Genomic DNA, 25,202 nt, shown 5'->3' on the forward strand with positions numbered 1-25,202 from the left:
AATGTCAACACGCCTTTTAGATGGAGCCCACATAACATCTGGGCAGGCCAGCCACTGCTTTTAATTAAGTGAAATACAGTCACTCAATGTTCTGCCATGTCAGAGTGAAGAAAAAAAAAAGTTATAAAAATGGGAGGGTGGGTGGAGAAAAGTGCAACAGTACATATCCTGTGTTCAGCGAAGGTCAACACAGTTGTGTAAATAAATATTAATCCTAAACCTAATCCCTACATTTCCAAGGCCATTGAAAATCCCAAAGTGCTTCACTGGAAATAACACATTCTCTTGCACTTTTCTGGAAGTCTTGCTTATTCTGAACACACAGGAAATGCAACAACACTCAGGCGCTTCGGTTCATGTTCCCAATTTTATTTCCAAGGGCGAAGTCTGAGCTGAGAGAAAAAAGCAAGAGTCAAAGTGCGACTGTGGAGAAAGCACCCGAGCGGAGGTGTGCTGTTCCCATCACATAAATCATTTGATGGATGTTATCTTTCCTCCATAATCTGGGAGGGTTTGCTCAGAAAATGATGTACCTTTCTTTCCCTGGCTGCAGTCTCCTGGTAATCACCATTTTGGGCTGGATTTGGAGGTCAGGGCTGCTTTACTGCTTTCACTGTACCACTTGCATTACCTCTCCCTAAGAGCATGTCAGCAAACTCCATGGGTGGACCTCTAGTTTATATCATATTTGTCAAACATTTATAAATCTACAACAGTAGAAGAGCAACAGTGCGTAAAACATCTCCAGAAATACAAAAGTTAAATCTGAAAGGTTGGAGGACTTACAGCTGGAGAGAGGGGGGGATAAAGTCTTAAGATTAAATACTTTTCGGCATAAAGATTGAGGTGATAAATGGACCAAGAAAAGGCAAAGCAAACACATTTTGAAGTGGTAATTTTATTAAAATACACAACACTCTACATTTATATATATTTTCCCCAAACGTAAACTAGGAATAGCTATTGCAAAGTCCACAGAGGAAGAGAAAAACAGTGTTTATGGAAGAGCTTTACATAAACATTGTTTAAAATGTCATTACTTGTAAGCATTCATAAGTGAACACTAAACAGTATAAGAGTTTTATTTCAGCCTGACATAATCGTCTTCCGAGAACATTTTCACAGGCGGAGAAAAAAGCTGGCATGAAAAAGGTGAACAAGTATCAGTGCTGAAAGATGGTGACAGCTTGAAAATAACTTTAGACAGTTTGGTTTATATTAGAGAACACTCACTATGTTCTCCCCATCTAATCCAATTTGATATACAGTGTTTCCAACAGCCTATTCAGAAAGCAATGGTGGTTGTCATGGTATCATTTGAGGTTTCCTTTGTTAATAAAATTCACTTGTTGTGGCAAAATACAGCTCTGGTATACTTAAAAAATAATCACTGGAAAATGAAATTATCATTCGCTGACCTTAAGGTATACTTTAACTGGGAGCACATTTCATAATACAGGCTAAAGGGGAAGCGGTCGTATTTATCATAATGACTCCAGTGAATACTTTACTCATAGAAGCTATCGTATAGATTGTAACTAGAAGGGAATATATGCCATCGGACGCAAAATTAAGTGATAACTGACATAAAGTAAACCCAACATATTTAATTATATTTATCATTTAAATACCACAATATTCAGTGCTATTAAAAAAAAGGAAAATAAATTAGGTAATAAAACTTTATATACATAATACTGTACATCATATCACACCTACAGCAGATGTGTTTTCCAGCGAAACAGTATAAATTAAAGTTAGCCTGCACACTAATGGCAACCGCAAGATCTAACTACCATATTTCTATACTTCTTAAGAATAACGTTTGAGCTGTCATCAAAGTAAAGGACTGAAATTGCGTTCAGCTTGGTTGGAGCACAGCATGGCTTTGGCACATTGTCAGGAAACATTAAATGGACCTATAAATGAAAGCATAAAGAGGTGCAAAAAAGCAGTGAGTTTCAGATGAATTATAACTGCTAGGAACATTCTGGTAGCTTATAACATGATTTTACAGCATTATGCAACACAGTCTTAAAAATGCTTACCAAGGTTTGGACAATTGCATGATTTGTTGCGTTCATGTGTGCGTTGAGGGGAAACGAGCATTCGCCATCACAATAAAAAGCAGCGTAGCCTTCAGGAGCAATGATCCAATCCTTGACAAAAACAAAACAATTAGCCTCGCTGTGTGTTTGGAATAAAACTAGATTGTGTTACTGTTATTTATTAGCAGAATCGACGGTTTAAAGTCAAATTAAATATTTACCTGCCAACCCAAGTCTCGAAAACTGACGTAAAGTTCGTGTTTCTTGCAGGCTTGCTTCTGTTCGCTTGTGTTATAATCTGAAAAACGAAATGGATGTCTCGTAAATAAAAAGATTCTATTTGTAAAGTAGTGACGTTTGAGTCTGTAAAGCTTCTTAGCAAGTGCACTTTATTAAACTATTCACTATTTTACACAGGTATAAGAACACTGTAAAACATTCATAACATAAACTTAATGGAAATAATGACATTTTTTTAAATTAAGATCCTTTATTATCAGTATATAGTACTTTTTTTTTTTTTTTTTTTACCAACCTCTGCTTTTAACCCATCTCTAGAACATGCAGGAACACTGCAAACTAGGAACTAGGAGCAGCGGGCTTGCCATAGCAGGCACCCGGGGAGCAAATGGGGGGGTTAGGTGCCTTGCTCAAGGGTACATCAGCCAACAACTTTTTCTGGCAGTCCGTGGAATCGAACCCTTTGGTAACAAGCCGACTCTCCAGCCGACTCTCCATAATAATAATAATAATAAGCCAAATTTTGAACAGCATAATCAATCGTACCTCCTGTTTCTTCTCAGTACTCGTATATTCCCAGTAATACTAGGGCAGTTTAACACGACTCAGTGTAGAAAAACAGATTTCAACTCCTTTTTTTCAGGAGGGAGTTAAAATCAACAATGTGAAACGACTAAAGCCTTGAAAATGTCCCGTTGAGGCCGATGTGTTCATTACATTTCACAACATCACGGTAAATAAAACCCTAATAATTAACATGTATTCCCAATATTACCGTCATACTGGTTCGAAAGAATGAATCATTATAGTTAAACAAATGAAACAAAGGCTTTAGAGACGTAAGAGCCTGTTAATTACATGTCAAAAGTGCAACTACCTCCGCTTTTTGGCGCCCGAGATGATTCTTGCTGATTGGTAGATTTATTGCGATTGTGGTTCTTTTTTTTCCCACCAGCAGCTCTCACTGAGCGAAGCAACACCCCACTGGCCTTGAAGAACGCAACCAGGAACGGCTGTTTGGACTGGGGCCCGTTTCTTCCAATGATTCCAGCAGATTTTATGTTGATGCTTCGTCCTTTAGGTAAATAATGAACACACTTCTTTCATTACAAAATTAAAGTAGCTTGACAGTAAGAAGTGGAAACATTGGTTTTATATTAAATGTGACGAGCATCTTTTCAAATGCAAAGACTAGATAAGGCGTCCATTTTTAGCTCATAAATAATATAGAGATTATTAGATATACATGTCATATTTAAGTCCATATGTTTTTGTTTAATGCAGACATTGTAGATTATTTAAAAAAAAACCCATCAAAAACAGATTTATGCGAGCTTCACTTGCCATCTACAGTCTCCACACAGAGCTGCAGGCCCAGGTTCTGCTGTGGATTCATCACCCAGTGGTTACTCGTGGCTGTGATGTCAAAGACGAGCCAACCTCCATCCGACGCCTGGACCTTTTTGGAATCCAGTAAGAACGTCTCTGCATCTCTAACGGTAAGAGAACGAAAACAAACAAATGCAGACATTAAATAAACCACAGAAATAATGTGTTTCATATATTTTTATTGCAAAGCCTTATCATTGTACAGATATGTGATCCCCTGATTGGTACATTATGCTTTATTTTTGATATTAACATAACAAACACACATTCAGAAATAAAAAAAGAAAACAGCATTGATAAAGTGAGAAAAGAGCAAGGAAAGAAAGAAAACAACAACAACAAAAACAAACAATTTAACATCTCACCCACCCCTCCCAAACTAATAAACAAAAATTAAAGCATCTCCAAATCAGTCTGATCATTAAAATGTGTAATCACCAAATATTAATTACATTTGTGGCTCATTTTATACAGATTTTGTGGATTTCTTTTGCACAACAAACACGGTTTGTGCTTCAAACGTCAGTGCCTGAATCAAGGCTTTAAATAAGAATGCAGCATTTCTTTGGAAAACCTTAATGCATGACTTGTTTTTACTCTTTTTATTTTGTTTAAAGAAACAGGTCTTTATCAGTTAGAATGAAACATAAATGACAGATAATACAACTGCTGGAAAACACAATACGAATACTTCAAATAGGAGGTTTTTAAGCTTTTCTTCCTTTTCTGCTTTTTTTTTTTCCACAAACCAAGCAGTCTTTTGAAATTCACTGAGTCGGTGTATAAAAGAAATGTCAGTTATGTATTGTAGATAAAAAGAAATTGCTGTTGTTGTTAAGGTGGCTGTGACTTCTGAACAATTTTATGAGTGAAACATTTCAGAAGTTATGAGTTGTGTATATCAGCCCTTGTGTATTTTTAACATGAACTTGACATAAGGCATCAATCAACTGTGAATTTAAAAAGCCCTGCCTCACAATTTGCATTGGATTCCTTTCAAGTGGCAGATCAGATAAGGCTGGGCCTGTTCAGTTTTTGTGGTTACGTTTTGCTGGTCAGAGGGAAAAAAACATTTTCCATGTGGACCTAATAATTCTGAAATTATTCATGTGTTTATTACAGGTGTAATATAACTCAAACCCACATGAAATTCCACAGGAGTTGAACCCATATGAGTGGCATACGCTTAACTTCCTCTTTTAAAAGTGTAGTATTAAACATATATCCTGTGATAATTGAGTTTGTGTACTTAAGAACCCCCCCCCCCAGAAGCTGCATTCAAAAGAATCGCACTTCTTAATCTACGGTTTTTCAGGATGTACTGTTCCACAAAGAATGAGGCGAAGCGGGTAGATACACTGATAGAGGTACGTTTTCCTTTCAGACAAGCCTCACATGATGTAGACCAGTGGTTCCAAACCTTTTTGGCTCATGACCCCATTTTAACATCACCTGGCAACCCCAGACATTCAAAACAGAAACATTTTTTGCTAAAATTAATTTGTTTTTGATCATGTAATAGTTTGCTATAGGGTCAAAACACAGTATTTGAAATTTCTCTGATGGGACATTGTAGAGACAATTTGACAGATTAGTGTTGCTAAATGACCCACATTTTTACTTTTAAATTCATTTTTGCTTTAGTTGGACCATAAGGCATTATCCAAAACAAGGAGCTACTTTATACTGAAATAAATGTTGGAATGGCAATCAATTAAAGTTCACTCTCTGACATGACATTACTGTGTTCTGACCCTATACTATGTTGCAAATAAACGTTAATTTTAGATGATATTTAGGCTATATAATGTATATAATGCATCTTTTTGGTGTCTGATTCTAAGTTTCTCTTGGAGATGTCTTATTGAGTGAAGAAATCTTTCCATTCTCTGGTCCGGTTTTCTGATTGTGACTGTGTTGAAGCGTAGTAATGCATGTGGTCACATGATCGGGTCAATCAGATATATCCTGCATTTTATTTGAACTTGATTTATATTAGGAAAAGTGTGTGGTGTATTAATTAGAATGAAATATATATTGAATCATTAAAAAAATATTTTTTATTAGTAATTTTTAAATATTTTCTTTATCAATTACTAGAAATTTCAGGCGACCCCATTTGAATTCCACATAGGGTCACAACCCCAAGTTTGAAGAACACTCCAAATGGTGCCACTAAACTCTATTAGTGAGGTGTCTTCAATAGTAAAGGAATGGAAGACATAATGTTAGAATGAGGTGAAAAAAAGCCTTTCTAGCTCAGCTTTGGGCTCAGACCTCCAATGATTAATTAAAAAAAGGTTATCAGTACCTGGTTTAATAATTATACAAAAGTAAAAGCTGGTTTTAACAGATAATTTGCTGCATTTCTTTGTTTTAGATGTAAAACATGTTGAGATATAACTACACTAAGTTTGTCTTTTTACTGTGAGATGTATTTTTTTTTTTTTTTTGCTTTCTAGGAAATAATTAACAGTCTCTCACTGCAGTGTACACATATAACAGCAGCATGTTTAGTTCAGTTTCTCTTTCATACCAACAGAGAAGTGAAAGAGCCTTTAATAAAACCCCTAACCCCAACAAAGTGGTTTCAGTGGACAGCTTTAAACTACCTAAGCCATACATCTTGAGACAATTTTACAGATAAATACGACAATAGTTCTGTTAAAAGATAAAACAACATGTATGGCTTACACACTGTAGTGCTCATATATTATGAATTCATCATGGCTTTGAAGTTCAGTGAAAAAAAACCCTACACTATCTCAGTAATTTCTCTGTCAATTTGTATATTGTCTGCCTCACAATCACATATTTCAGTATTGTGTCTAACCCTCCAAGCACTGAAAGATAATTGTTTGAGCTTTTGAAGACAAACTTGAACACACACCACACACTTTTGCCAATAAAAACATATGTGAAGGCTTAAACTGAACAGTCTTCCCCTTTAAGATGGCAGAGACCATTGACTTGGACCTTTTCAAAACCCACGAGGGCCATATCTCCCCTTCAATCACCCACACACATTTTTGGCAAGCAAATGTGGGCCCACTTTTAAGTGCACCCTTGTGTATTCAACTATGTCATGGTTTAAACTTCCGGGATATTGTTAAGACAGGCAGGTGGTGGGCATAACAGTGACCACGGGGGCACCCGAGGGAGCCCCCGCCCCCTAATAAGGGCCCTCATGGTTTCATCTGGGACGCGGCCAGTTTGGCAGGCAACACAAGACGAGTGATAACTGATGGACCTTCAGAGCTTCATAAGTGGCCAACTTGCTAATGGACTTCTCTTTATCCGAGAACTATATTTGTAAGGCAGACATGGTGAGAATGAAGCAGAGCAGGGTTGGAGATAGAGGGCCGTTCTGTCGAGTGGACAGTTTAAATCATGCAGGACAATGCACTGTTTGCTTCAATAAACTGTGAAACAATATCATGGCATGGGAGGAAATCTGTATTATCTGCCAAGTAACTGGTTTTTTACATTATTTTACCTCAGTTTGCCATAGAATCAGATTGGTGTTACTGCATGATTCAGTAAAAAAAAACAAAAAACAGTCCTGGTAATATGAGACTAGATTACTTCTCTCTTAAATGATTAGGTACTTACCTGTTTTGATATTCCTTGATGACTTGATATATGGTCACCTTCAGAGTAGTATTTTCATAGCGAGAATGGCTTCGATCCTTATAGATCCGAAACTCGGCAGCAGTCACTGCCTCTCCATCTGGGATCTGAGTCAGATCAAAACGGAACTCCTTGTAGTGTCTTCGTTGGTGAGAAAAATCTTTATCTTTCTCCACTGGAAAAGAAAATATTTTATGAAGAATTTTATTTTTACTGGCAGCAAAGCATACAACGATCAAAAAATATGACTTCACCTCCTGAACTTCTGCGTGTGTTGATCAAAAAAAAAAGAAAATATGTCTGCATTAACGTGCAAAAAAAAGAGTAATTTATCACATCTTCTTTTACATTCCAGGTCCAATCCAAACATTTTGACTACCAACAAAAGCACTTTCCAGTTCATTAAATCAGTCAACTGAATACAGGTAGCAGTTCCCAGACAGGCCCTCTACTGTGTGCCTAACTGCATTCTCTGGCCATGATGAATGGGCTGTCAGTTAAGAAAAACAGGCTGATTTCAATTAAAGACACTTTCGTCCGCTCCTCAAGTGAGAGAAAAGACCAGACAGGATTCTTCAACGTCATGTGAGCGTCCACCCTGACCTCATTTCTGACCTTATCGTGACCTCCTGTAGGTCTCAAACAATGGGCAAAGAGTGTTTAGTGACTTTTACCTTCAAACGTTTATTATTCTAACATAATGACTGACAAGAAATATATATTGATTTTCAAAGTGCGTGCTTTTCTGCTGCTAAAGGAATAAATAATACTCTATGGGTGATGTAATTCATGTTTTGAGCAAGTAGAATTAGAATCAATTCTCACTACGCAAATATTTTAATTCCAATCAAAGAGTTAGACTTTGTCAGAATTACATGAACACGTATGATTGTATTGCAACTAAAAAGTGACCGCCAACAGTCTCACACCCCTGCTTAGTAGCAGAGAAGAGGCATGTGGCTAAGGTCATGGGGCTTTCTGACATCTGTGGTGATATCATGCAGTGCATTTCCCTGATATTTTATCGAGAGAGAACGCCTGTGGTTACTTAGCACAAACAGGTCAGAGGTCAGGTCTGACTTTTACCCACTGAGCGTGTTCCATTAAATTAGCCACAGGCAGTAATGTGAAGCAGAAGTGCCACTGAGTGTATGCTGCATTTAACTTTCAAATGGCCAAACATTAAATAATAATGAGTTTACTGCTTGGTAAGGTTGAGTCCATGCATTGTTGATGCGTTGCTTATTAACTGGATGAGCTTATAATGACAGTGAACACAGTTTATCCGGATTAATAAATGCCAAGTGTTTCATTGTTATGTCTTTGTTGTGTATAATCTCACGCACATGTTCAATAGCTGATTCAGCATGTATGGGTTAAAAAAAAAAAGTTGAAAAAGTTACAGAAAGGATATCAAATAAAACGCCACATAGGCATTTCTAAAACAGTCCAGCTCAGTAGCTATATTTGACTGTACTGTAATAAAGACAGAGCCCCATTGAACACTTCACTGACAGTCCCCAGAACGCGAGCAGAGCTTTCAAGGCTGACAGTGTACATGCCCTGGTATGGTGGTAAGTGGAAACAGATGGCTCAGGCGAAGGTGAGAGATTATACCTCTGAGCTTATAGAAATTAATTTTTACATGTAATACAATTTACACTAAAAATATATAAATAAATCTGCAGAAGTGCATTTTAATGAGTACTCTCAATCCAATTATAGCTGCATTATAAAATTAAGTTTATACTTTAGGCTGACATTAAATGTGACATCTTTAATAGTCTCCATAAAGAATTGTTTATATTGCATAAAGAGTAGGAGGTACTGATTTTGTTAGTGATGAAATCCTCATGAAGTGCAGGCATCAGTCAATATGACTCCCCTTTTAACAACAGGAAATAATTTAAACTAATTTTCTCAAGGTCAGACAGTCATCTGATAAGTTGCTCTGAACTGCTGGGTCAAGGGTCGCGGCTACTGAACAAATAGTCATTATACAGATCAGCTGCTTTTTTAATAGAAAGCAGCACAAATTGATAAGATCATTGTGTTGGGAATGATGCTGTTAAATGCAGATAATTCAACCTATTGTAAAGTCATTCTTTAAAGGATATGATTGAATCATGAAACGGTTTTGTTTGACTTTTAAAGTAGGAAGTTGGCATGTGCTAAGCAGAAATAGGAACAACTTTTTCTACATGAAGATTAAAGAGAATATGTAAAATATTATCTAAAGGTAATTTATTTGTTACATTTCTTGGCCAAAAGCTTGATTTTTACAGGTAGACCTTGAAATAGGCCAAATTATACAAATGATCCAGCTGATGAAAGACATAAAGGCAGTTATAATATACTAGATCTTTCAACCGCACAACATTTTTCCATTGCAAGGAAACTGAGCAGGAGGGGAGGTTTTTAAATTAATATTTTGAAAAGTGTATTTAGAAACTGAAAAACTAATAATTAAATATTATTGAAATAGTGGTTAATATTAAAATGTTATTGATATTGACCCTTCAGTTAAGAATGAATTTTAACCCTTTCATGCATGTATTAAAAGAACCTTAATCAAAATTGTTTTCCTGAATGTTTTTATTCCTCTTTGCTCATGAAAGAAACCCAATGCTATTGAAAATTTTTTTTAATGACCCTATTTTTCATGGAGGTGTAAAAATGTCCACTCAGCTGGACACCATGCATTTAATTTTTGAAGCAAAGAAACATGCATTTACTGATATACTGAGTGAAAACTATGAAATACATTTTTTTTTTTTTAATGCTGCTACTCTGATGTTTTGTCACATTTTAACATACTCTAATACTAAGTCACTACTCATTTCATGGAGATAATATGCAAACAAAAAAAACAAAAAACTGTTAATTATAGTCTAATAACAAGCAAATGATTTTTACCCAAACATGTTAGTGTAGATCAGGTTTATCTAGAACAGCAAAGTTACAGCAAATGTAGTGTATGGGATGGTGCATAAGTGTCCACTGTGTTGGCTGATATGGAACTAAAACAACAAAACCCATGAATATACAAGAGAACAGCTGGAGAAGAACTGTCCACTGTGCATGAAAGGGTTAAAATGTTATTAATATTGACCCTTCAGTTAAGAATGAATTTTAACCCTTTCATGCATGAATTATAAGAACATTAATCAAAATTGTTTTCCTGAGTGTTTTTATTCCTCTTTGGGCACAAAAAAAACCCAATGTGATTGAAAAAATTTTTTATGAACCTATTTTTCATGGAAGTGTAAAAATGTCCACTCAGCTGGACACCATGCATTTAATTTTTGAAGCAAAGAAACATGCATTTACTGATATACTGAGTGAAAACTATGAAATACATTTTTTTTTTTTTTTTTTAATGCTGCTGCTACTCTGATGTTTTGTCACATTTTAACATACTCTAATACTAAGTCACTACTTATTTCATGGAAATAATATGCAAAAAAAAAACCTGTTAATTATAGTCTAATAACAATAACAAGCAAATGATTTTTACCCAAACATGTTAGTGTAGATCAGGTTTATCTAGAACAGCAAAGTTACAGCAAATGTAGTGTATGGGATGGTGCATAAGTGTCCACTGTGTTGGCTGATATGGAACTAAAACAACAAAACCCATGAATATACAAGAGAACAGCTGGAGAAGAACTGTCCACTGTGCATGAAAGGGTTAAAATGTTATTAATATTGACCCTTCAGTTGAGAATGAATTTTAACCCTTTCATGCATGAATTATAAGAACCTTAATCAAAATTGTTTTCCTGAGTGTTTTTATTCCTCTTTGGGCACAAAAAAACCCAATGTGATTGAAAAAATTTTTTATGAACCTATTTTTCATGGAAGTGTAAAAATGTCCACTCAGCTGGACACCATGCATTTAATTTTTGAAGCAAAGAAACATGCATTTACTGATATACTGTGTGAAAACTATGAAATACATTTTTTTTTTTTTTAATGCTGCTACTCTGATGTTTTGTCACATTTTAACATACTCTAAAACTAAGTCACTACTCATTTCATGGAGATAATATGCAAACAAAAAAAACAAAAAACTGTTAATTATAGTCTAATAACAAGCAAATGATTTTTACCCAAACATGTTAGTGTAGATCAGGTTTATCTAGAACAGCAAAGTTACAGCAATTGTAGTGTATGGGATGGTGCATAAGTGTCCACTGTGTTGGCTGATATGGAACTAAAACAACAAAACCCATGAATATACAAGAGAACAGCTGGAGAAGAACTGTCCACTGTGCATGAAAGGGTTAAAATGTTATTAATATTGACCCTTCAGTTCAGAATGAATTTTAATCTGACAAACCCTGGTGTAAAAACATGCCCACTCCAGTGCCACTTACCTAAATTAACAAAACTCATAACCATGTCAGCATCATTCAGAAAGTTGGTGTCTTGCGCCGTGGACAGTGCGGGGCTGTGGCCTAACAGAGGGGCCGCTCGGTAAGGCTGTGCCACACGGGAGTACCCGGCATACTGGGGGCTGTAGTAACCTTTCCTGGAGTGCCCTTGAGCCTTGGCACTGTAGCCCCTTCCTGCTGCGCCCTGCTGCGCTGCGCCCTCCTCCTCCTCCACGGCCATGGCGTTGTACAGGTCGAGCATGAACAGCGGTGCGGAGGACGCCTGTTTCCCCGGAGAGAAGGGCCTGGGACGGTGAGGCAGACCCAGGATGGACAGGATCTCTCTTTGGATTTCTCTGCGTTCATGATTGCGCAACCTCCTGTAAATAAAGCTGGAGTGCACATGGTTGTCACTTATGCCGCATTGCGCGCACGACAGAAAACTCAAACAGCTCCACGCAAGTCCAAGTACAGCACGGTGCAAAGGTGTAAGCGCTGTCATCTTGACAAATAGCTCACTATGAGGTGTGGAATTGAACTACATCGCATTCTTTGCACAGATTAAATCATTTACATCTCTGCCATAGACTTCCCATTATCAGCCAATGACGCACCACAACTTTTCCCGGTGGGCTTTGGAACAGTCTGCACAAATGAACGATCAACTTGCAATAAAAAGTCGCGGCTCTTCTCCTTTATGCAACTGGTCCTGGTTCCTCCTGTAGTATTTCCTCCTCCAGGGTCCATCCAAAGTCCCTGCTTGCACCAAGTATTTATGGAGTTTTGACCCCGTCCCTCACCTTACTCCTCTGTGATGAAAAAACACGTAGGTAGAATAGCCTACGCCCATAACGTCGAGAGGGATAACCCGGAGTTTCCAGTGGATGAAAAGTGTTGAACTGTGTCAAAAATATGCACAGACGACTTCTCGATTCATGCCCCTGCTCGCTTTTTTTTTTTTTTTTTTTTTTTTTTTTTCTGAGAGTGTACTGGGGTTAGTTGCCCTCTGAGTCCATCCCACACTAAACTTTTGTTTTTGCATCCACTTCTTGCAGCTGCAATAAAACTTAAGCCAGTCCCATGATGAATGTGGCGGCTCAGGAGTGTAAAAGGAGACACTTGAAATCCGAGAGGCCGTCTTAACGAGTGAAAGAATAATGACAGAGGCTTTTAATCACTTCTAGTTATTGAAGTCCTCGTGTTTATAGCAAGAGAGCTCCTGCAGCATTCACAGACAACAACAATGACCCCTTTTATGGACATTAAAATGATCCACTGGGATATAATATAGTATAATTGAACCTAAAATAATAAATAAAAATGCATCTGCACTGGAAAACACATAGAATTGAACCTTCAAGATGGACTAATGTGATACCACTAGAGAGAAAAATGCCACAAACATTAAGGATTATAACTTAAAATAATAAATAACATGCATCTGCACTGGAAAACACACAGAATTGAACCTGCAAGATAGAGTAATATGATACCATAAGAGAGTAAAATACCACAAACATTAAGGATCATAACCTAAAATAATAAATAAAATGCATCTGCACTGAAAAACACATAGAATCGAAGCTGCAAGATGGAGTAATGTCATAATACAAGAGAGAAAAATACCACAAACATTAAAGATCATAACCTAAAATAATAAATAAAATACATCTGCACTGAAAAACATATAGAATCGAACCTGTAAGATGGGGTAATGTGATACCATAAGAGAGAAAAATACCACAAACATTGAAGATCATAACCTAAAATAATAAATAAAATGCATCCGCACTGAAAAAGTCACAGAATCGAACCTGCAAGATGGAGTAATGTGATACCACAAGAGACAAGAATACCAAACATTAAGGATCATAACCTAAAATAATAAATAAAATGCATCTGCACTGAAAAACACATCGAATCGAAGCTGTAAGATGGAGTAATATGATACCAAAAGAGAGAAAAATACCACAAACATTAAGGATCATAACCTAAAATAATAAATAAAATGCATCTGCACTAGAAAACACATAGAATTGAACCTGTAAGATGGAGTAATGGGATACCACAAGAGAGAAAAATACCACAAACATTAAGGATTATACAAATTCAATAACAACCACAGCTCACCACATGTTTCTATAGGTTATGATTTCAATCTAGTCTAATTATATGAATCCTTCAAGAATGATTCCTGAGTGTATTAGAGTTAAAATAAAGTGTAAGTGCTGGAAGTTGTATTCTCATAGGAGTGTGTAAACTATTTGTTGAAGTGGAGATAATTAAAAACATAAATAGCCAGAAGTTTCCATGTGATGGGTGGCTACTGTCCAAAATGAAAAAGGAAGCTTCCCTCTTTCATAGGTGAATTATAGTCATGCTGTGAGATGTTACCCCATAGCGCCATCAAGTGTGCAGTGCAATAACACATCAATGTAATAACTCCTGTTTGTCTTTCACAGACACAGATTGTCAACAGGAGCTGCACTCAATTCAGTAAAAGGATGTGGAAGGTTCAGGTGAGGATATCTTGTTCTTTTTTTATTATTATTATTATTCCAGACTTCACACTTCTGTTTTTTGATGTTGCTGTCAAAAATGTTGTTCACAAATAACACAGACAGAACGCCTCCAGGTAAAGATGAGACACACCACTGACAAGATACAGCCGTGAAATAAACATCGGATTTCACAAATTATTAAGATGTTTTAATTCTAGTGAAAAAAAAAAAAGATTCCATACAAAAGACTCAATAACAAAAATAATAAAATTACAAAAAAGCTGTTTTAAACACATCACTGCTAAAATACACAGTTATGACTCAGTTCATAAATAACAATAATAAAATACCTGCTACAGTAATTAAAGTATAAGCTTTGGGAACATAAGTGACATAATTTCAAACCAAAATGTCAGCACGTTCTTGTGACATTTTAAAACATTGTATTTCCTAAATGGAATAAAAATCATATGTGAATGATTGAGTATTATGATAGGGAGGGAATTATGCAACACCGTCCTATTAATTCAGTCTCGAATCATACATTATATGCACTTGAGTTAAGTGCCTTAAGTGAAAACAGACTTACAGCCACTCGTAATCAGGTACAGGAAACCAAACTCACAGTTTTGTTTAGGTATAATTTATGCTGAAATCACTGACTGAACATGGAATTGGGGAGTTATGTTAAGTTGTGTTTTAACTGAACACATGTAGCACCTTCCCAAAGTGTAGTGAAGATGTAGAGAGCAACATGCAACGAAGCAACACCAGAGGGCAATGTGAGAAAACGTACCAACTACACTGCCCCAAAAGAGGTCTAAACCACATACGTGAAGTAGTTTAGGGCGTAGTAATTACAACCAATTATTAACACCATTAGAAGACATTTGGATAGTAATGCAGAATCACAACAGGTAAAATACGATAGGATGTAGGTGATGACTGCATGTTCGAAGAGGTCCGTTTGTTTCCATGACATAGAGAAACTGTAAAGATGAGATCTTCCTGAGAATGGCTGTTTGTTCCACATCAGCTCTACACTGGTGCCTGCACTGACACTGGTTTACATCAATAGTTTGGCCCTTTGCTATAAGGATCTCGCCTCATCATGCTACCATAGCACATGGATGGATCACACACCCCAGGTTGGCCAGGGATGCCAGGATTACCACTTTTACCCTCTGCTCCATCTAGACCAGGGGGACCAGGCTTACCTGGAGGACCTGGTTTACCGTAGCCCTGGGGACCTACCGGGCCTGGGAAGATAGAAAAGCCAAGCAATGACAGAATTAAAAGGACATCATTTACAGTCACATTAAAAGCTTCAGCATGCAAGATGATTTAATTCCAGAGATGGAATTCAGCATTTCCAATTATTTTTTTCATTTTTATATGGTTTCTTCACACCTAGAATAAGTCATTTATATGTTAAAGGGAAGCTATCCACTCCACTGAATCCACCATGTTCTGACTCTGAGGGTGTCTACAGAACTGTTTAATGGCAACTTCAATCCTTTATAGTTCACTCATAGAAATACTGTGAAATTCAAAATTTCAATCATAGTGTGTTATTGGAGGACTTAATAACACTTTATTACTTTTGCAAAAAATTTCAAAATTTTTATTGTTATGTAAAAAATCAAGGTCAATGAAGTTACCATATTCGGTTCCTGTCTCATAAGTGGCAAAAAAATAAATAAACCCAAGAAGTAAATATAAAAAATACAGCCTCAATACCTGACACATATGTAAGGTGAAATGAATGTGTATTTTAGCACATTAGACCAATATGCATGCTGATCCAGACACCTGTCCACATCCACATTATCCCTTTGAACATCATTTCTTACATTAGTACCGTTACTACATGGTACCTAACAAAGCAGGTACACTCACTGTTCATGCAGAGGTGGACCTTACAGACCCTGTAGACCACATTGGACCTCAGATTGGAGACTCTGTAACTGTTGCTGTCACTGTCTTGCAATGTATGCAGAAATGACCAAAAATAGTCACTTGCCTGATAAAGGGTTAAGGTTTATTACTGCTCCAATTTTGTCTTAATAAACCCTCAAATAAAAAGCCTAGAACACACAGACTAAACATGGGCTCTGATGAGGACCTTTTGTGTTTTTTAGAGAAGATGAGTCAGGGGGGATTCAGATCACAATGTGCAGCTACACCACTACATGCTACTACCTATTACACACTGAACCTTTAATATGAAAAATCTTTTCCTTTGCAAAGTTGTTCCCACTTGTTTTTGTGTATTTACAGAAGTATGTGGGAATAAATAGTTAAATCATGTACCTGGTGGCCCAGGTGGTCCTGGGTCTCCAATTGAACTTCGACCATAGCTCCCCTTGTCACCCTTCAAACCAGGCTCTCCTGTAAAAGCAGTTTCTGTATTATAAGATCCTGCACAGTGGCAGTAATAACACACACTGATGACTCAAGACTCATTTTACCTTTAAGCCCATGAACACCAGGGTGTCCTGGTCTACCAGGGTGGCCCGGCTGTCCCCTGGTGCCGCTAAATCCAGGAAGACCCCTGAGTCCCTGAGGCCCGATGGGACCCGGTGGACCTGGAGATCCCGGTTGGCTGTGGCAGTTAGTGCAACTACTTTGCTGGTTGCTCAGCAACAGCATCGGCAGCTCAGCTAGGATCATTGACAAAAAAATCATCTTCTTACAGTGTGCAGTTATTATAGAGTATATGGCTCTCAGTATGGGGCAAGACTGGTAATAATCCATTATTTGCTGTTTTACATACAATTTCTTTACTTATATATTATTACCATTTCTGCTGAGAACTACTTTATAATTTTTTTATTTTTATATTATTTTTTGTATTGTTACTTTGTGATTTCTTATTTTAATCTTTACTTTTAATACTTTTATCCCGATGCTGCCGTAACAATGCAATTTCCATCGTGGAACTGATAAAGGATTAACTTATCTCACTTCTGATGTATGGTGAAAACACAGAAAACAAAAGATCTGTTATTCTGAAAAGATACTTACATCGAAGAATCTCTCTGCAAATTTGTCGAATGTGCATATCTGACATTTCACTTCCCTGAAAAGAAAATGTATGAATATAGAGTGAATACCCATTCTCTATAACATACTACTATCTAATATCAGATACGCTGTATATATTATGACAAGGACATTTCCACAGTACAAATTGTACATACAGCTCTTCCTTCGGGTCCAGGTGGACCAGGAGGACCGAGGTCCCCCTGGAGCCCTCGGGGGCCGGCTGGGCCTGTGTGACCCGGCTGTCCAGGGAGTCCCATCAGACCATCTTGACCCCTCTGCCCTGGATCCCCTGATGTCCCTTTCTGGCAAAAATACAAACCTGCTATTAGCAATAAAGCAAGCACGAGGTTAAATCAAGGTGTTTCTGATGGTGCATTATATATACATACCTCTCCTTTCAGTCCAGTCACACCAGTCAAACCCTGCCAATCAGGATCATAATCAGGATCAGTCTTTAAAAATATAATGCACTTAAACCTCTACTGTATCGTGTAGATTATTGGAGTTACATCAGCACAGTGTGTTCAAGAATTTATGTGGAAATATGTCAAGCCTTCAAGAAACTGGCAACACGCTAAGTTACACAAAGCCAGAATAAAACAGCAAAAGAAACTCATAGTTTTTGAGGTTTTCACATGTTTAGAATAAGTTTGCAAGAAAGAGAAAAGACAGTGAAAAATACATGTAAATTGTTCGATCATGTCTTTTTTCTAACAGTTCTTGTCGCCTTCGTGTACATTATGTAAACACAGACTAATTAATATTTTCCTTCTAATTCTTTCAATTATGAGTAGATGAAACTATATTGAGAACAGCTGTTTTCACTCAACAGAAACAGAAAAAGATGTAAATGAGTCAGTTAGCCAACAAAACTAAAGGCAGAAACTCATCTTGAAAACAACATAAACAACATAACATAAAGCACGTATTATCTAGTAATTACAAGAAAATTCAAGTCAAATACAGAATATTTTGCAACTAAATACGGTCCCAGCTAAGAATAATAAATAAATAAACTAAATGAATCATGGTTTCATTTGACTTTACTGACATTTTAAAAAGTTTCTTAAGTTGCCACATGGTGGCGCCATCCACATCAATGTGGGATTTTTCTTCAGCCCCTACCAAATTTTTATGTAACCTGCTGACCTTTTCTGCTGTGTCTGAGAAAACATACTGTATGTAACTTATATGGTGTATGTCATGTATATCTTACTGACTATTGAATATATTGTTCAGGTCTGTTTTAAGGTTATTACATCACACAGTTAAACAAGGTTGGACCATGAGACAAAACACATTTTCATCTGATTCATTTAAATAAACAGTAAAATTGTATTTGATTAATGGTTTTCATTGACAGGGAGTTACAAATTTGATAAAATATGGTTTATTTTGTTTAGTTTTTGCTAAAAGAAACATGAAAGCATGGGAACTTATATTTTATAAAATTCAAGATTCCTTGGGCTTCTACTCATGGTGCATTCACACAAACCCAATTAAATGACATTCAACATACGTAACGGAGGACATAGGGAGATAAATTTAAAAAAACAAAAACAAATCATGAAATGGTTCATTTACCCAGAGAAAATACTAAAATGAAATAGTTATAATTGCATTAAGACTCACGTGCTCCCCTGGTCGGCCAGTCTCTCCTTTTTCACCCCTCATTCCCTGGTGAATGAATGAATGAATGAATGAGTTAGATTGATTTGGGGAAATTAGTGAGCCTGAAACCAGCATGGTACTTAAATAATATTGCAGTGCATTTAAAACATGACGTTTGACACAAAATTGGCCATTATAACAGAATGAATTTAAAACTGTCATAACACAGTTGATATAAATGTAATGGTGATGAGTTGCACTGCATTGCATTTATGTATGTTAATGTCATAGCAGTGTCTGCTTGTGTGAATTATTATGTTAGATGGAGCTGTATTTCTGTCTCAATCTTACCCCCTCGCCTTTTTCACCTGGGTTTCCTCTTTGTCCCTGTCGGAAAAATAGACCACGACAATGATGATAAATGTTAAATATACTGAACATGGTGTGGTAAGTCACGAAATGATTGATGAATAATAAAACAAGAAGAATATGTCATTTTTGGTTATGTTCACACTGCTACCCTCAGAGCTCAATTCAGATTTTTGTCTTAGATTTGATTTTTTTTGTCTGTTCACATATTTGACAAAAATGTGGCTAATACTAGATTCCATTGTGAACTGGTCACAGTCCTGAGCTGAGTCAAATGGATAATGTTAGAAGTATTTGGATTGTTTCCTTCAGTAAATGCACTAATAGCACACACTGAAAATACTCCATTATAAATAAAAGCTGCCCATTCCAAACCTTAATTTTGAGTAATATGAAAGTATTTCAATGTGCAAGGTCAATGTGCAATGATTCCCACCAGAGTTCAATCACTGCATGTTGGGTTTTTTTTTTTCTTTTTTTTTCATATTTTTGGTGTACCCATATGCATGTTCAATTTGAATGTGTGGGTGTGTGTGCAACTTTGAGCTACTTTATAGTGTCTGAGTAACTTCCACTGGTGCAGAGATACGATAAAACTCAATCTAAAGTCAGGGAAAAGTCATTTGAATTCTGATCTGACTGTGCAGCCTGAGGTCATGTTGACAAAGATCAGGCTGTATCTGATTTAGAACCACATTTGGAAGTAGCACAGATGAAAATTGATTGATTGAGTCCATGTGATGTGTGCACAAAGAGCAGAAAAAAATGAGCGAAAAGATCAGATTTGGTTCATTTTTGCCTGCAGTGTGACCATAACCCAGACAATGTTTTTAGTCAGCATATTAAAATTATACCTTGCTGCCCTTCAGGCCTGGCATGCCAGGGTGCCCCGGTTGACCTGCTAATCCTGGTCCTCCTGGACTCCCCTTTAACAGGATTCAGTTGAGTTAGTCATTAAAAACGAGACCACACTGAGGAATACTAAGGGCATAATATAATATTACAGAGATATTAATATTTCCTATAACATGGACTAAAAAACATACCGCAGGCCCAGATGCCCCTTGTATACCTGGACTTCCACTTTCACCCTTGTTCCCCTGTTTTAGGAAAGTAAAACATGTCTTATATTACTAAAAAACATACAGTGAAATAACATCCAAACCACATAATATCAGTGCAGTTGGCATTTCCACTTCCTTATCATTATTCATTTTCTTTGATCCATGCAGTAGTTTAAGCATACTTTCGTGATGGGGTTTTAGTGTATGGTAGCTTGATGCTTAATTGTGTCTGGTCAAATGCTTTCTTTTCCAGTTGAACAAGTCTAAGTAATTGCACTCTGAGGCTCTGCCATAAAATCAAAGTATTGCTTGCCTGTCCATAAACTAGGTTTTCACTTGTGTGCCATTTACCAATACACATTGGCCTGTGAAAGGCAGATCAGTAATGAAAAGTGATTAGGAGACACAGCGTCCAGACCAGACAAGCCCAGACTGCTTACATTTCCACCAAAATTCCACTGACGAAAGCAGCGTGGCCGGATCATGGCTTAATTTAGCACTGCTAGTGTGGCCAAGAGAGTGTTTCTCGTGCTAATGCCTTTTCTGTAAAAAACACTGACCAAACAAAACATGTAAAGCCGTCGACCCAAAGAGACTCCTATTCAGTTTGATTCGTTTTAAGATGAAAGTTGCTAAATTGTTTACATTATTCAAACTTGTGATGCTGCTTTAGCTGTATTAGACAAAGGCAAGGGCATCACTTTGTGTTGAAAAATGGTGGGTATAGAAAGACTCGAACCGAAGAAAAACTTAAAAGGCATTCAGCTTTCAGGCAATGGAATCAGTAATTACAATGGGAAAAGGAAAAACAATGCAGACTATCACAGAGTCAACAATACAAAAATACACAGTGAAAAACTCTCAATATTGTGCAAGTACCACTCATGCATATGTTTCATTCTGACAGCTGTAATTACATGTCAGCTAAATGATGCACATATCAAATCGACTTTAAAAAGCACTTTTCTAAGTCCCTCAGCCCAGCAAAAACATTATCCAACATGCACAGCACTAAAGTATGACCAATTAGAAACAACTGGAGGTTAAGACGTTAAGTTTACTTAAAACATTAGGTAGCTGTGTGTGTGAAAGTGATTGGTTGTTCATCTGTTTCTTGATGTGAGTTAATACATTTAACAAATCATTCCACTGAAAAGTGATGAGGACAAAATCAGCCATTTCAAGTGGCGTCACTCATGTCCCCAGTGTAAAACTGTTGATTTGCCCAACTTCATTGGCAGCTGGTTTTGCTTTATATTTTATGACTTTTCCTAATTTGATGGGGACAACTGATTACACATAAAATTATCATGATGACACGCATTGGTGTTCCTCTGGGGTCAATTTGACCCAAAGCTATTTTATCTGTGTAAAACTTGTCTGTGTGTGAGACCTAACATCCACACACCTGCAGGTGCAGAGTTGATGCTTTTCTGTTGCTACATAACAGGAGGGTGGGGAAAACAACTATTCCCAGCAGAACTCTGATACTTCTCGTGGTGTGGGGCATGTAGGAAACAACTTGACTTGTGAACCCCTGCCAAAATGAGGAAGCCAGTGTAGGCTTGTGAGTTGATCACATCCAAGTCTTTCCAACTACACATGCCTCCCCTCTAAAATTATCATCTCGAGTACAACATTAAAAAAAAACAAAAACAAAGTGCCTAACACAAAAACTTGGTCAACAATTTTATGTAAATCATTTTCTGGAAGCAAATATCCCTGGGGTCAGATTCACCCAAAGGGTAAAATGTGTTAGTAATATTTGAGGATAGTTGGAGGGTTAATAATGTCACATAATTTACATTAGAACATCTTGTCTGTTACTTCTGCTGTACATTTGTCCAACTATTGGAAGAGGCTGTGATTTTTTTTGTTAGACACATAAACACTGACCTTAAGTCCTGGTGGTCCTTTCAAACCAAGTGCACCGGGTAAACCCATCTCTCCCTGCAGAAAAAGGAGACTTTTAGTTTAAACAGTTTGATTTGCAAGGAGCATATTCACAAAAAGACCAAAAGCTATTAACTTACAGGTGGTCCAGCTGATCCTGAGAAACCTCTTGGTCCTGGCAAACCTGCTTCCCCCTGAGATTGAAATCCCACCACTCAAGATTAGCACACAAAGTCTTGCAAAAGGCTAAATTATTATTTTATTGTTTCAGAGCAGGAACTAAACCTTTTGTCCATCCAAGCCTGCATTTCCTGGCAACCCAGGCATACCCTACGAACAAGGGAATGTATATTATTTCAACACTTATACAAACCCCAAAAGTGCAAACATTATCAGTATATTATTACAGTAGCACTGAGATTACCCAGAGCACCACAGCTTTTTATCGATTAGTAACTAAAACCTCACATTTTGATATGCAGTGTTTCTGCACACGTAGGGCTTTATTTCCTATCACAGAAGTGAGATTCCACTGTGTGTGTAACAACTGCTGCCAAAGGTTCATTAGAAACAGCTGATTAAACATGGACACAATGAAGTGCCTTAGGTTTACAACGAAAGTCTGGAAAAATGCAGCATTCCTCAGTCATGTCTTAGTATTTGTACACAAGAGAAACAGGACTTTGGACTTAGACTTTTTAAGAATTTTGTGAATTAGTGATTAATATTGTTACTTAACCCATAAAGACCCAAACATCCAACAGCGTCAAAAGTAATCTACTAATCTAAAATGTTTAATACCTGTTGATCAACTAATCCTATTAATATATGTAAATAATTGGTGTAAAACAGTATGTAGTGATTTTCCTAGTTGAGCCTTGCTAATGCTACTCTAAGATTACATTCTTAACCCATAAAGACCCAAACATCTACTGATCTAAAATGTTTAATACTTGTTGATCCACTAATCCTACCAATATATGTAAATAATTGGTGCAAAATACAGTTTGTCATCTTTTCATGGTCATCAGATTTGACCCATGTGGACATTCAGAGGATCCGTAATGAACATGGAAACACAGTCATCTTCTACAGCATTGATTCACCCGTGGAGTTTGATCAATGACAGTGGATGGAGACACTTGTTTTCTGTTAAGTAAGTGACATATTTTGTTGAAAAAGTCACTTTTTTCTTTACTTTCCTCTGTTCCTGATATATAACCCTCAACTTTACTCTGAGCTTTTATGAACATCTACGTGATCAGTAAATTAAATATAAGAAAATTCATGATTTTCACTGAAAATACATGAAGTAAATAAGATAATAATACAATAAATGGTGATAAATTACTTAAGAAAGGTTAAATATAGAGGAAAAATTCATTTGGGAACTGCCACAAAAGTAGCACTGGGTCTTTATGGGTTAAACTGCCATGTTCTGCAAAATATTTGCATCACATGTTGGAGGAACTGTATGTAGGTTGTGTGGAAACTCCAATATTAATTAAAAGTACCAACACTTTAATAAGAAACAAACGCAATCTTTACACATGAATACTTAAGGATATTAAAAGTAAATGTGGTTCAACACATGGTTGCAAAACCACCCTGGAAAGTGTCTGTAGTTTTGTTTTATTTTCTGCTTAAATGCTTGCAGATGCTTGTTGGTTACCCCTCACAAAAGGTTGAGTAGCATGCTGTAAGTGTGGAGTGAATAGACAGATGGTCAGACAGACGGACGGACAGACAGAATCACTCCTACACTTAACCTATAGGGAAGAAACCCTCTGCCGGGCCCTTCACAGCAGGGCTTACTTCATACTTTTTTCTTTTTTTTTTTTTTTTTTTCAATTTGAGGAAGTACAGTACTAATCCTGTCTCCCTGGATACATCGCTAGCTCTATTGTTCTCGTGGGGGGAAAATGGCTTACAGCCTCGTGGAGCAACTGACTCATCTTTTTGTAGACCCATTGCAAACTTTTTAGACAACACTTGTAATCATGATCAGCGGAGCGCCTGCCCAGTTGAAACACTTTCTTCCTAAAACAGATTTGCCAGAGCACCACAACATTGTCTCGATTATTAACTTTCGCTGCATTCGATCATAGCCCGGGCCTGTTTGTTACATAACAGGGTTATCCTAGGATGAACTACAGGGGAAATACCCCTAATTTTCTGGCTGTCATGGATCCTGTCTGTACCGCTGATGGTGTGTTAATGTGCTGCAGTCTTACTTCAGTAAAACCCAATATGTGATCTATCATGTCAGTTCTTGGTTGCGCCTATTTTTCTTTTTCTATAAATTCACGCTTGCTACAAATCCATTAGCTTTTTCTTTTTATGGCTGTTAGTGTTTTATTTTCTGTGAAGCACTTTCCAGACTGATGTAAGGGCCACAAGTCTTTTCCTATTTCTATTTTGCAAAACACTGAAATGGAAAGGATAAATAAAGTGATTCATTATGCAATTTTTATCAGTTTTGTACATTTGCGGAAGCACGTCTGATGACGTAAGACAATATGAGCAGCACTCATGACCTACAAAATGTCAAAAATGTACAATGTTTTATGATATCGACTTACAGGAAGACCTCTCCGTCCATCAACGCCAGGAATACCACTGATCCCAGCTTCTCCCTGTTAGGAGTAAAGAGACATGAGGAAGTAAAAAAATACAACACTTCAGAAAAAAATATTTAACCTGAGACAATAAATAGATAAACCTATAAGCTTGATCAAAATACACTACAATTAAAGCCTTTCACATTTCTTTTTCAAACATATGAATAATTTTTTTCACTTGAATTGACTTGATGGGAGATTTATGCCTTTTATATTTCACATTTGATGTTAAATATGGTGTCGACACAATACAAAGCCACCAGATGTGCCTTCATTTCTACAGTTACCACCACAACTACTGAAAAGAGCACAATCCTTTCAGGGCATGCACCTTAAACCAACCCCCCTGTCTTTATTATTTCCTTAATCCAAGACTAAACTTCGTTACATGCTTGGATCTGTGCTTTCAAAA

The 25,202-nt window shown here is 36.9% G+C and overlaps 2 protein-coding genes across 2 annotated transcripts in view; both read right to left on the reverse strand.

The window, feature by feature from the left end:
* Positions 1-917: 917 nt before the first annotated feature.
* Positions 918-12,604, reverse strand: bmp5 (bone morphogenetic protein 5). Its single transcript, XM_030156792.1, has 7 exons — positions 11,687-12,604; positions 7,290-7,482; positions 3,633-3,781; positions 3,166-3,363; positions 2,270-2,346; positions 2,049-2,159; positions 918-1,919 (listed from the first exon to the last, which is right to left on the reverse strand). The coding sequence occupies exons 1-7, from the start codon at positions 12,183-12,185 to the stop codon at positions 1,770-1,772; spliced, it is 1,377 nt and encodes a 458-aa protein (XP_030012652.1). The 5' UTR covers positions 12,186-12,604; the 3' UTR covers positions 918-1,769.
* A 1,642-nt stretch (positions 12,605-14,246) lies between these two features.
* col21a1 (collagen, type XXI, alpha 1) overlaps positions 14,247-25,202 on the reverse strand; it is a 32,832-nt gene continuing 21,876 nt past the window's right edge. The window contains exons 16-29 of the mRNA XM_030156791.1: positions 24,752-24,805; positions 22,455-22,499; positions 22,310-22,363; positions 22,173-22,226; positions 20,259-20,312; positions 20,067-20,138; positions 19,195-19,230; positions 18,865-18,909; positions 17,622-17,654; positions 17,388-17,534; positions 17,212-17,266; positions 16,656-16,847; positions 16,498-16,575; positions 14,247-15,443 (exon numbers count right to left, since the gene is read on the reverse strand). Coding sequence (XP_030012651.1) covers positions 15,256-15,443; positions 16,498-16,575; positions 16,656-16,847; positions 17,212-17,266; positions 17,388-17,534; positions 17,622-17,654; positions 18,865-18,909; positions 19,195-19,230; positions 20,067-20,138; positions 20,259-20,312; positions 22,173-22,226; positions 22,310-22,363; positions 22,455-22,499; positions 24,752-24,805 — 1,107 coding nt within the window. The 3' untranslated portion in view covers positions 14,247-15,255. The remainder of the gene's footprint in view (positions 15,444-16,497; positions 16,576-16,655; positions 16,848-17,211; positions 17,267-17,387; positions 17,535-17,621; positions 17,655-18,864; positions 18,910-19,194; positions 19,231-20,066; positions 20,139-20,258; positions 20,313-22,172; positions 22,227-22,309; positions 22,364-22,454; positions 22,500-24,751; positions 24,806-25,202) is intronic.

Source organism: Sphaeramia orbicularis, chromosome 15 (genome assembly GCF_902148855.1).
Source record: "Sphaeramia orbicularis chromosome 15, fSphaOr1.1, whole genome shotgun sequence".
In the NCBI taxonomy this organism is placed as follows: Eukaryota; Metazoa; Chordata; class Actinopteri; order Kurtiformes; family Apogonidae; genus Sphaeramia; species Sphaeramia orbicularis.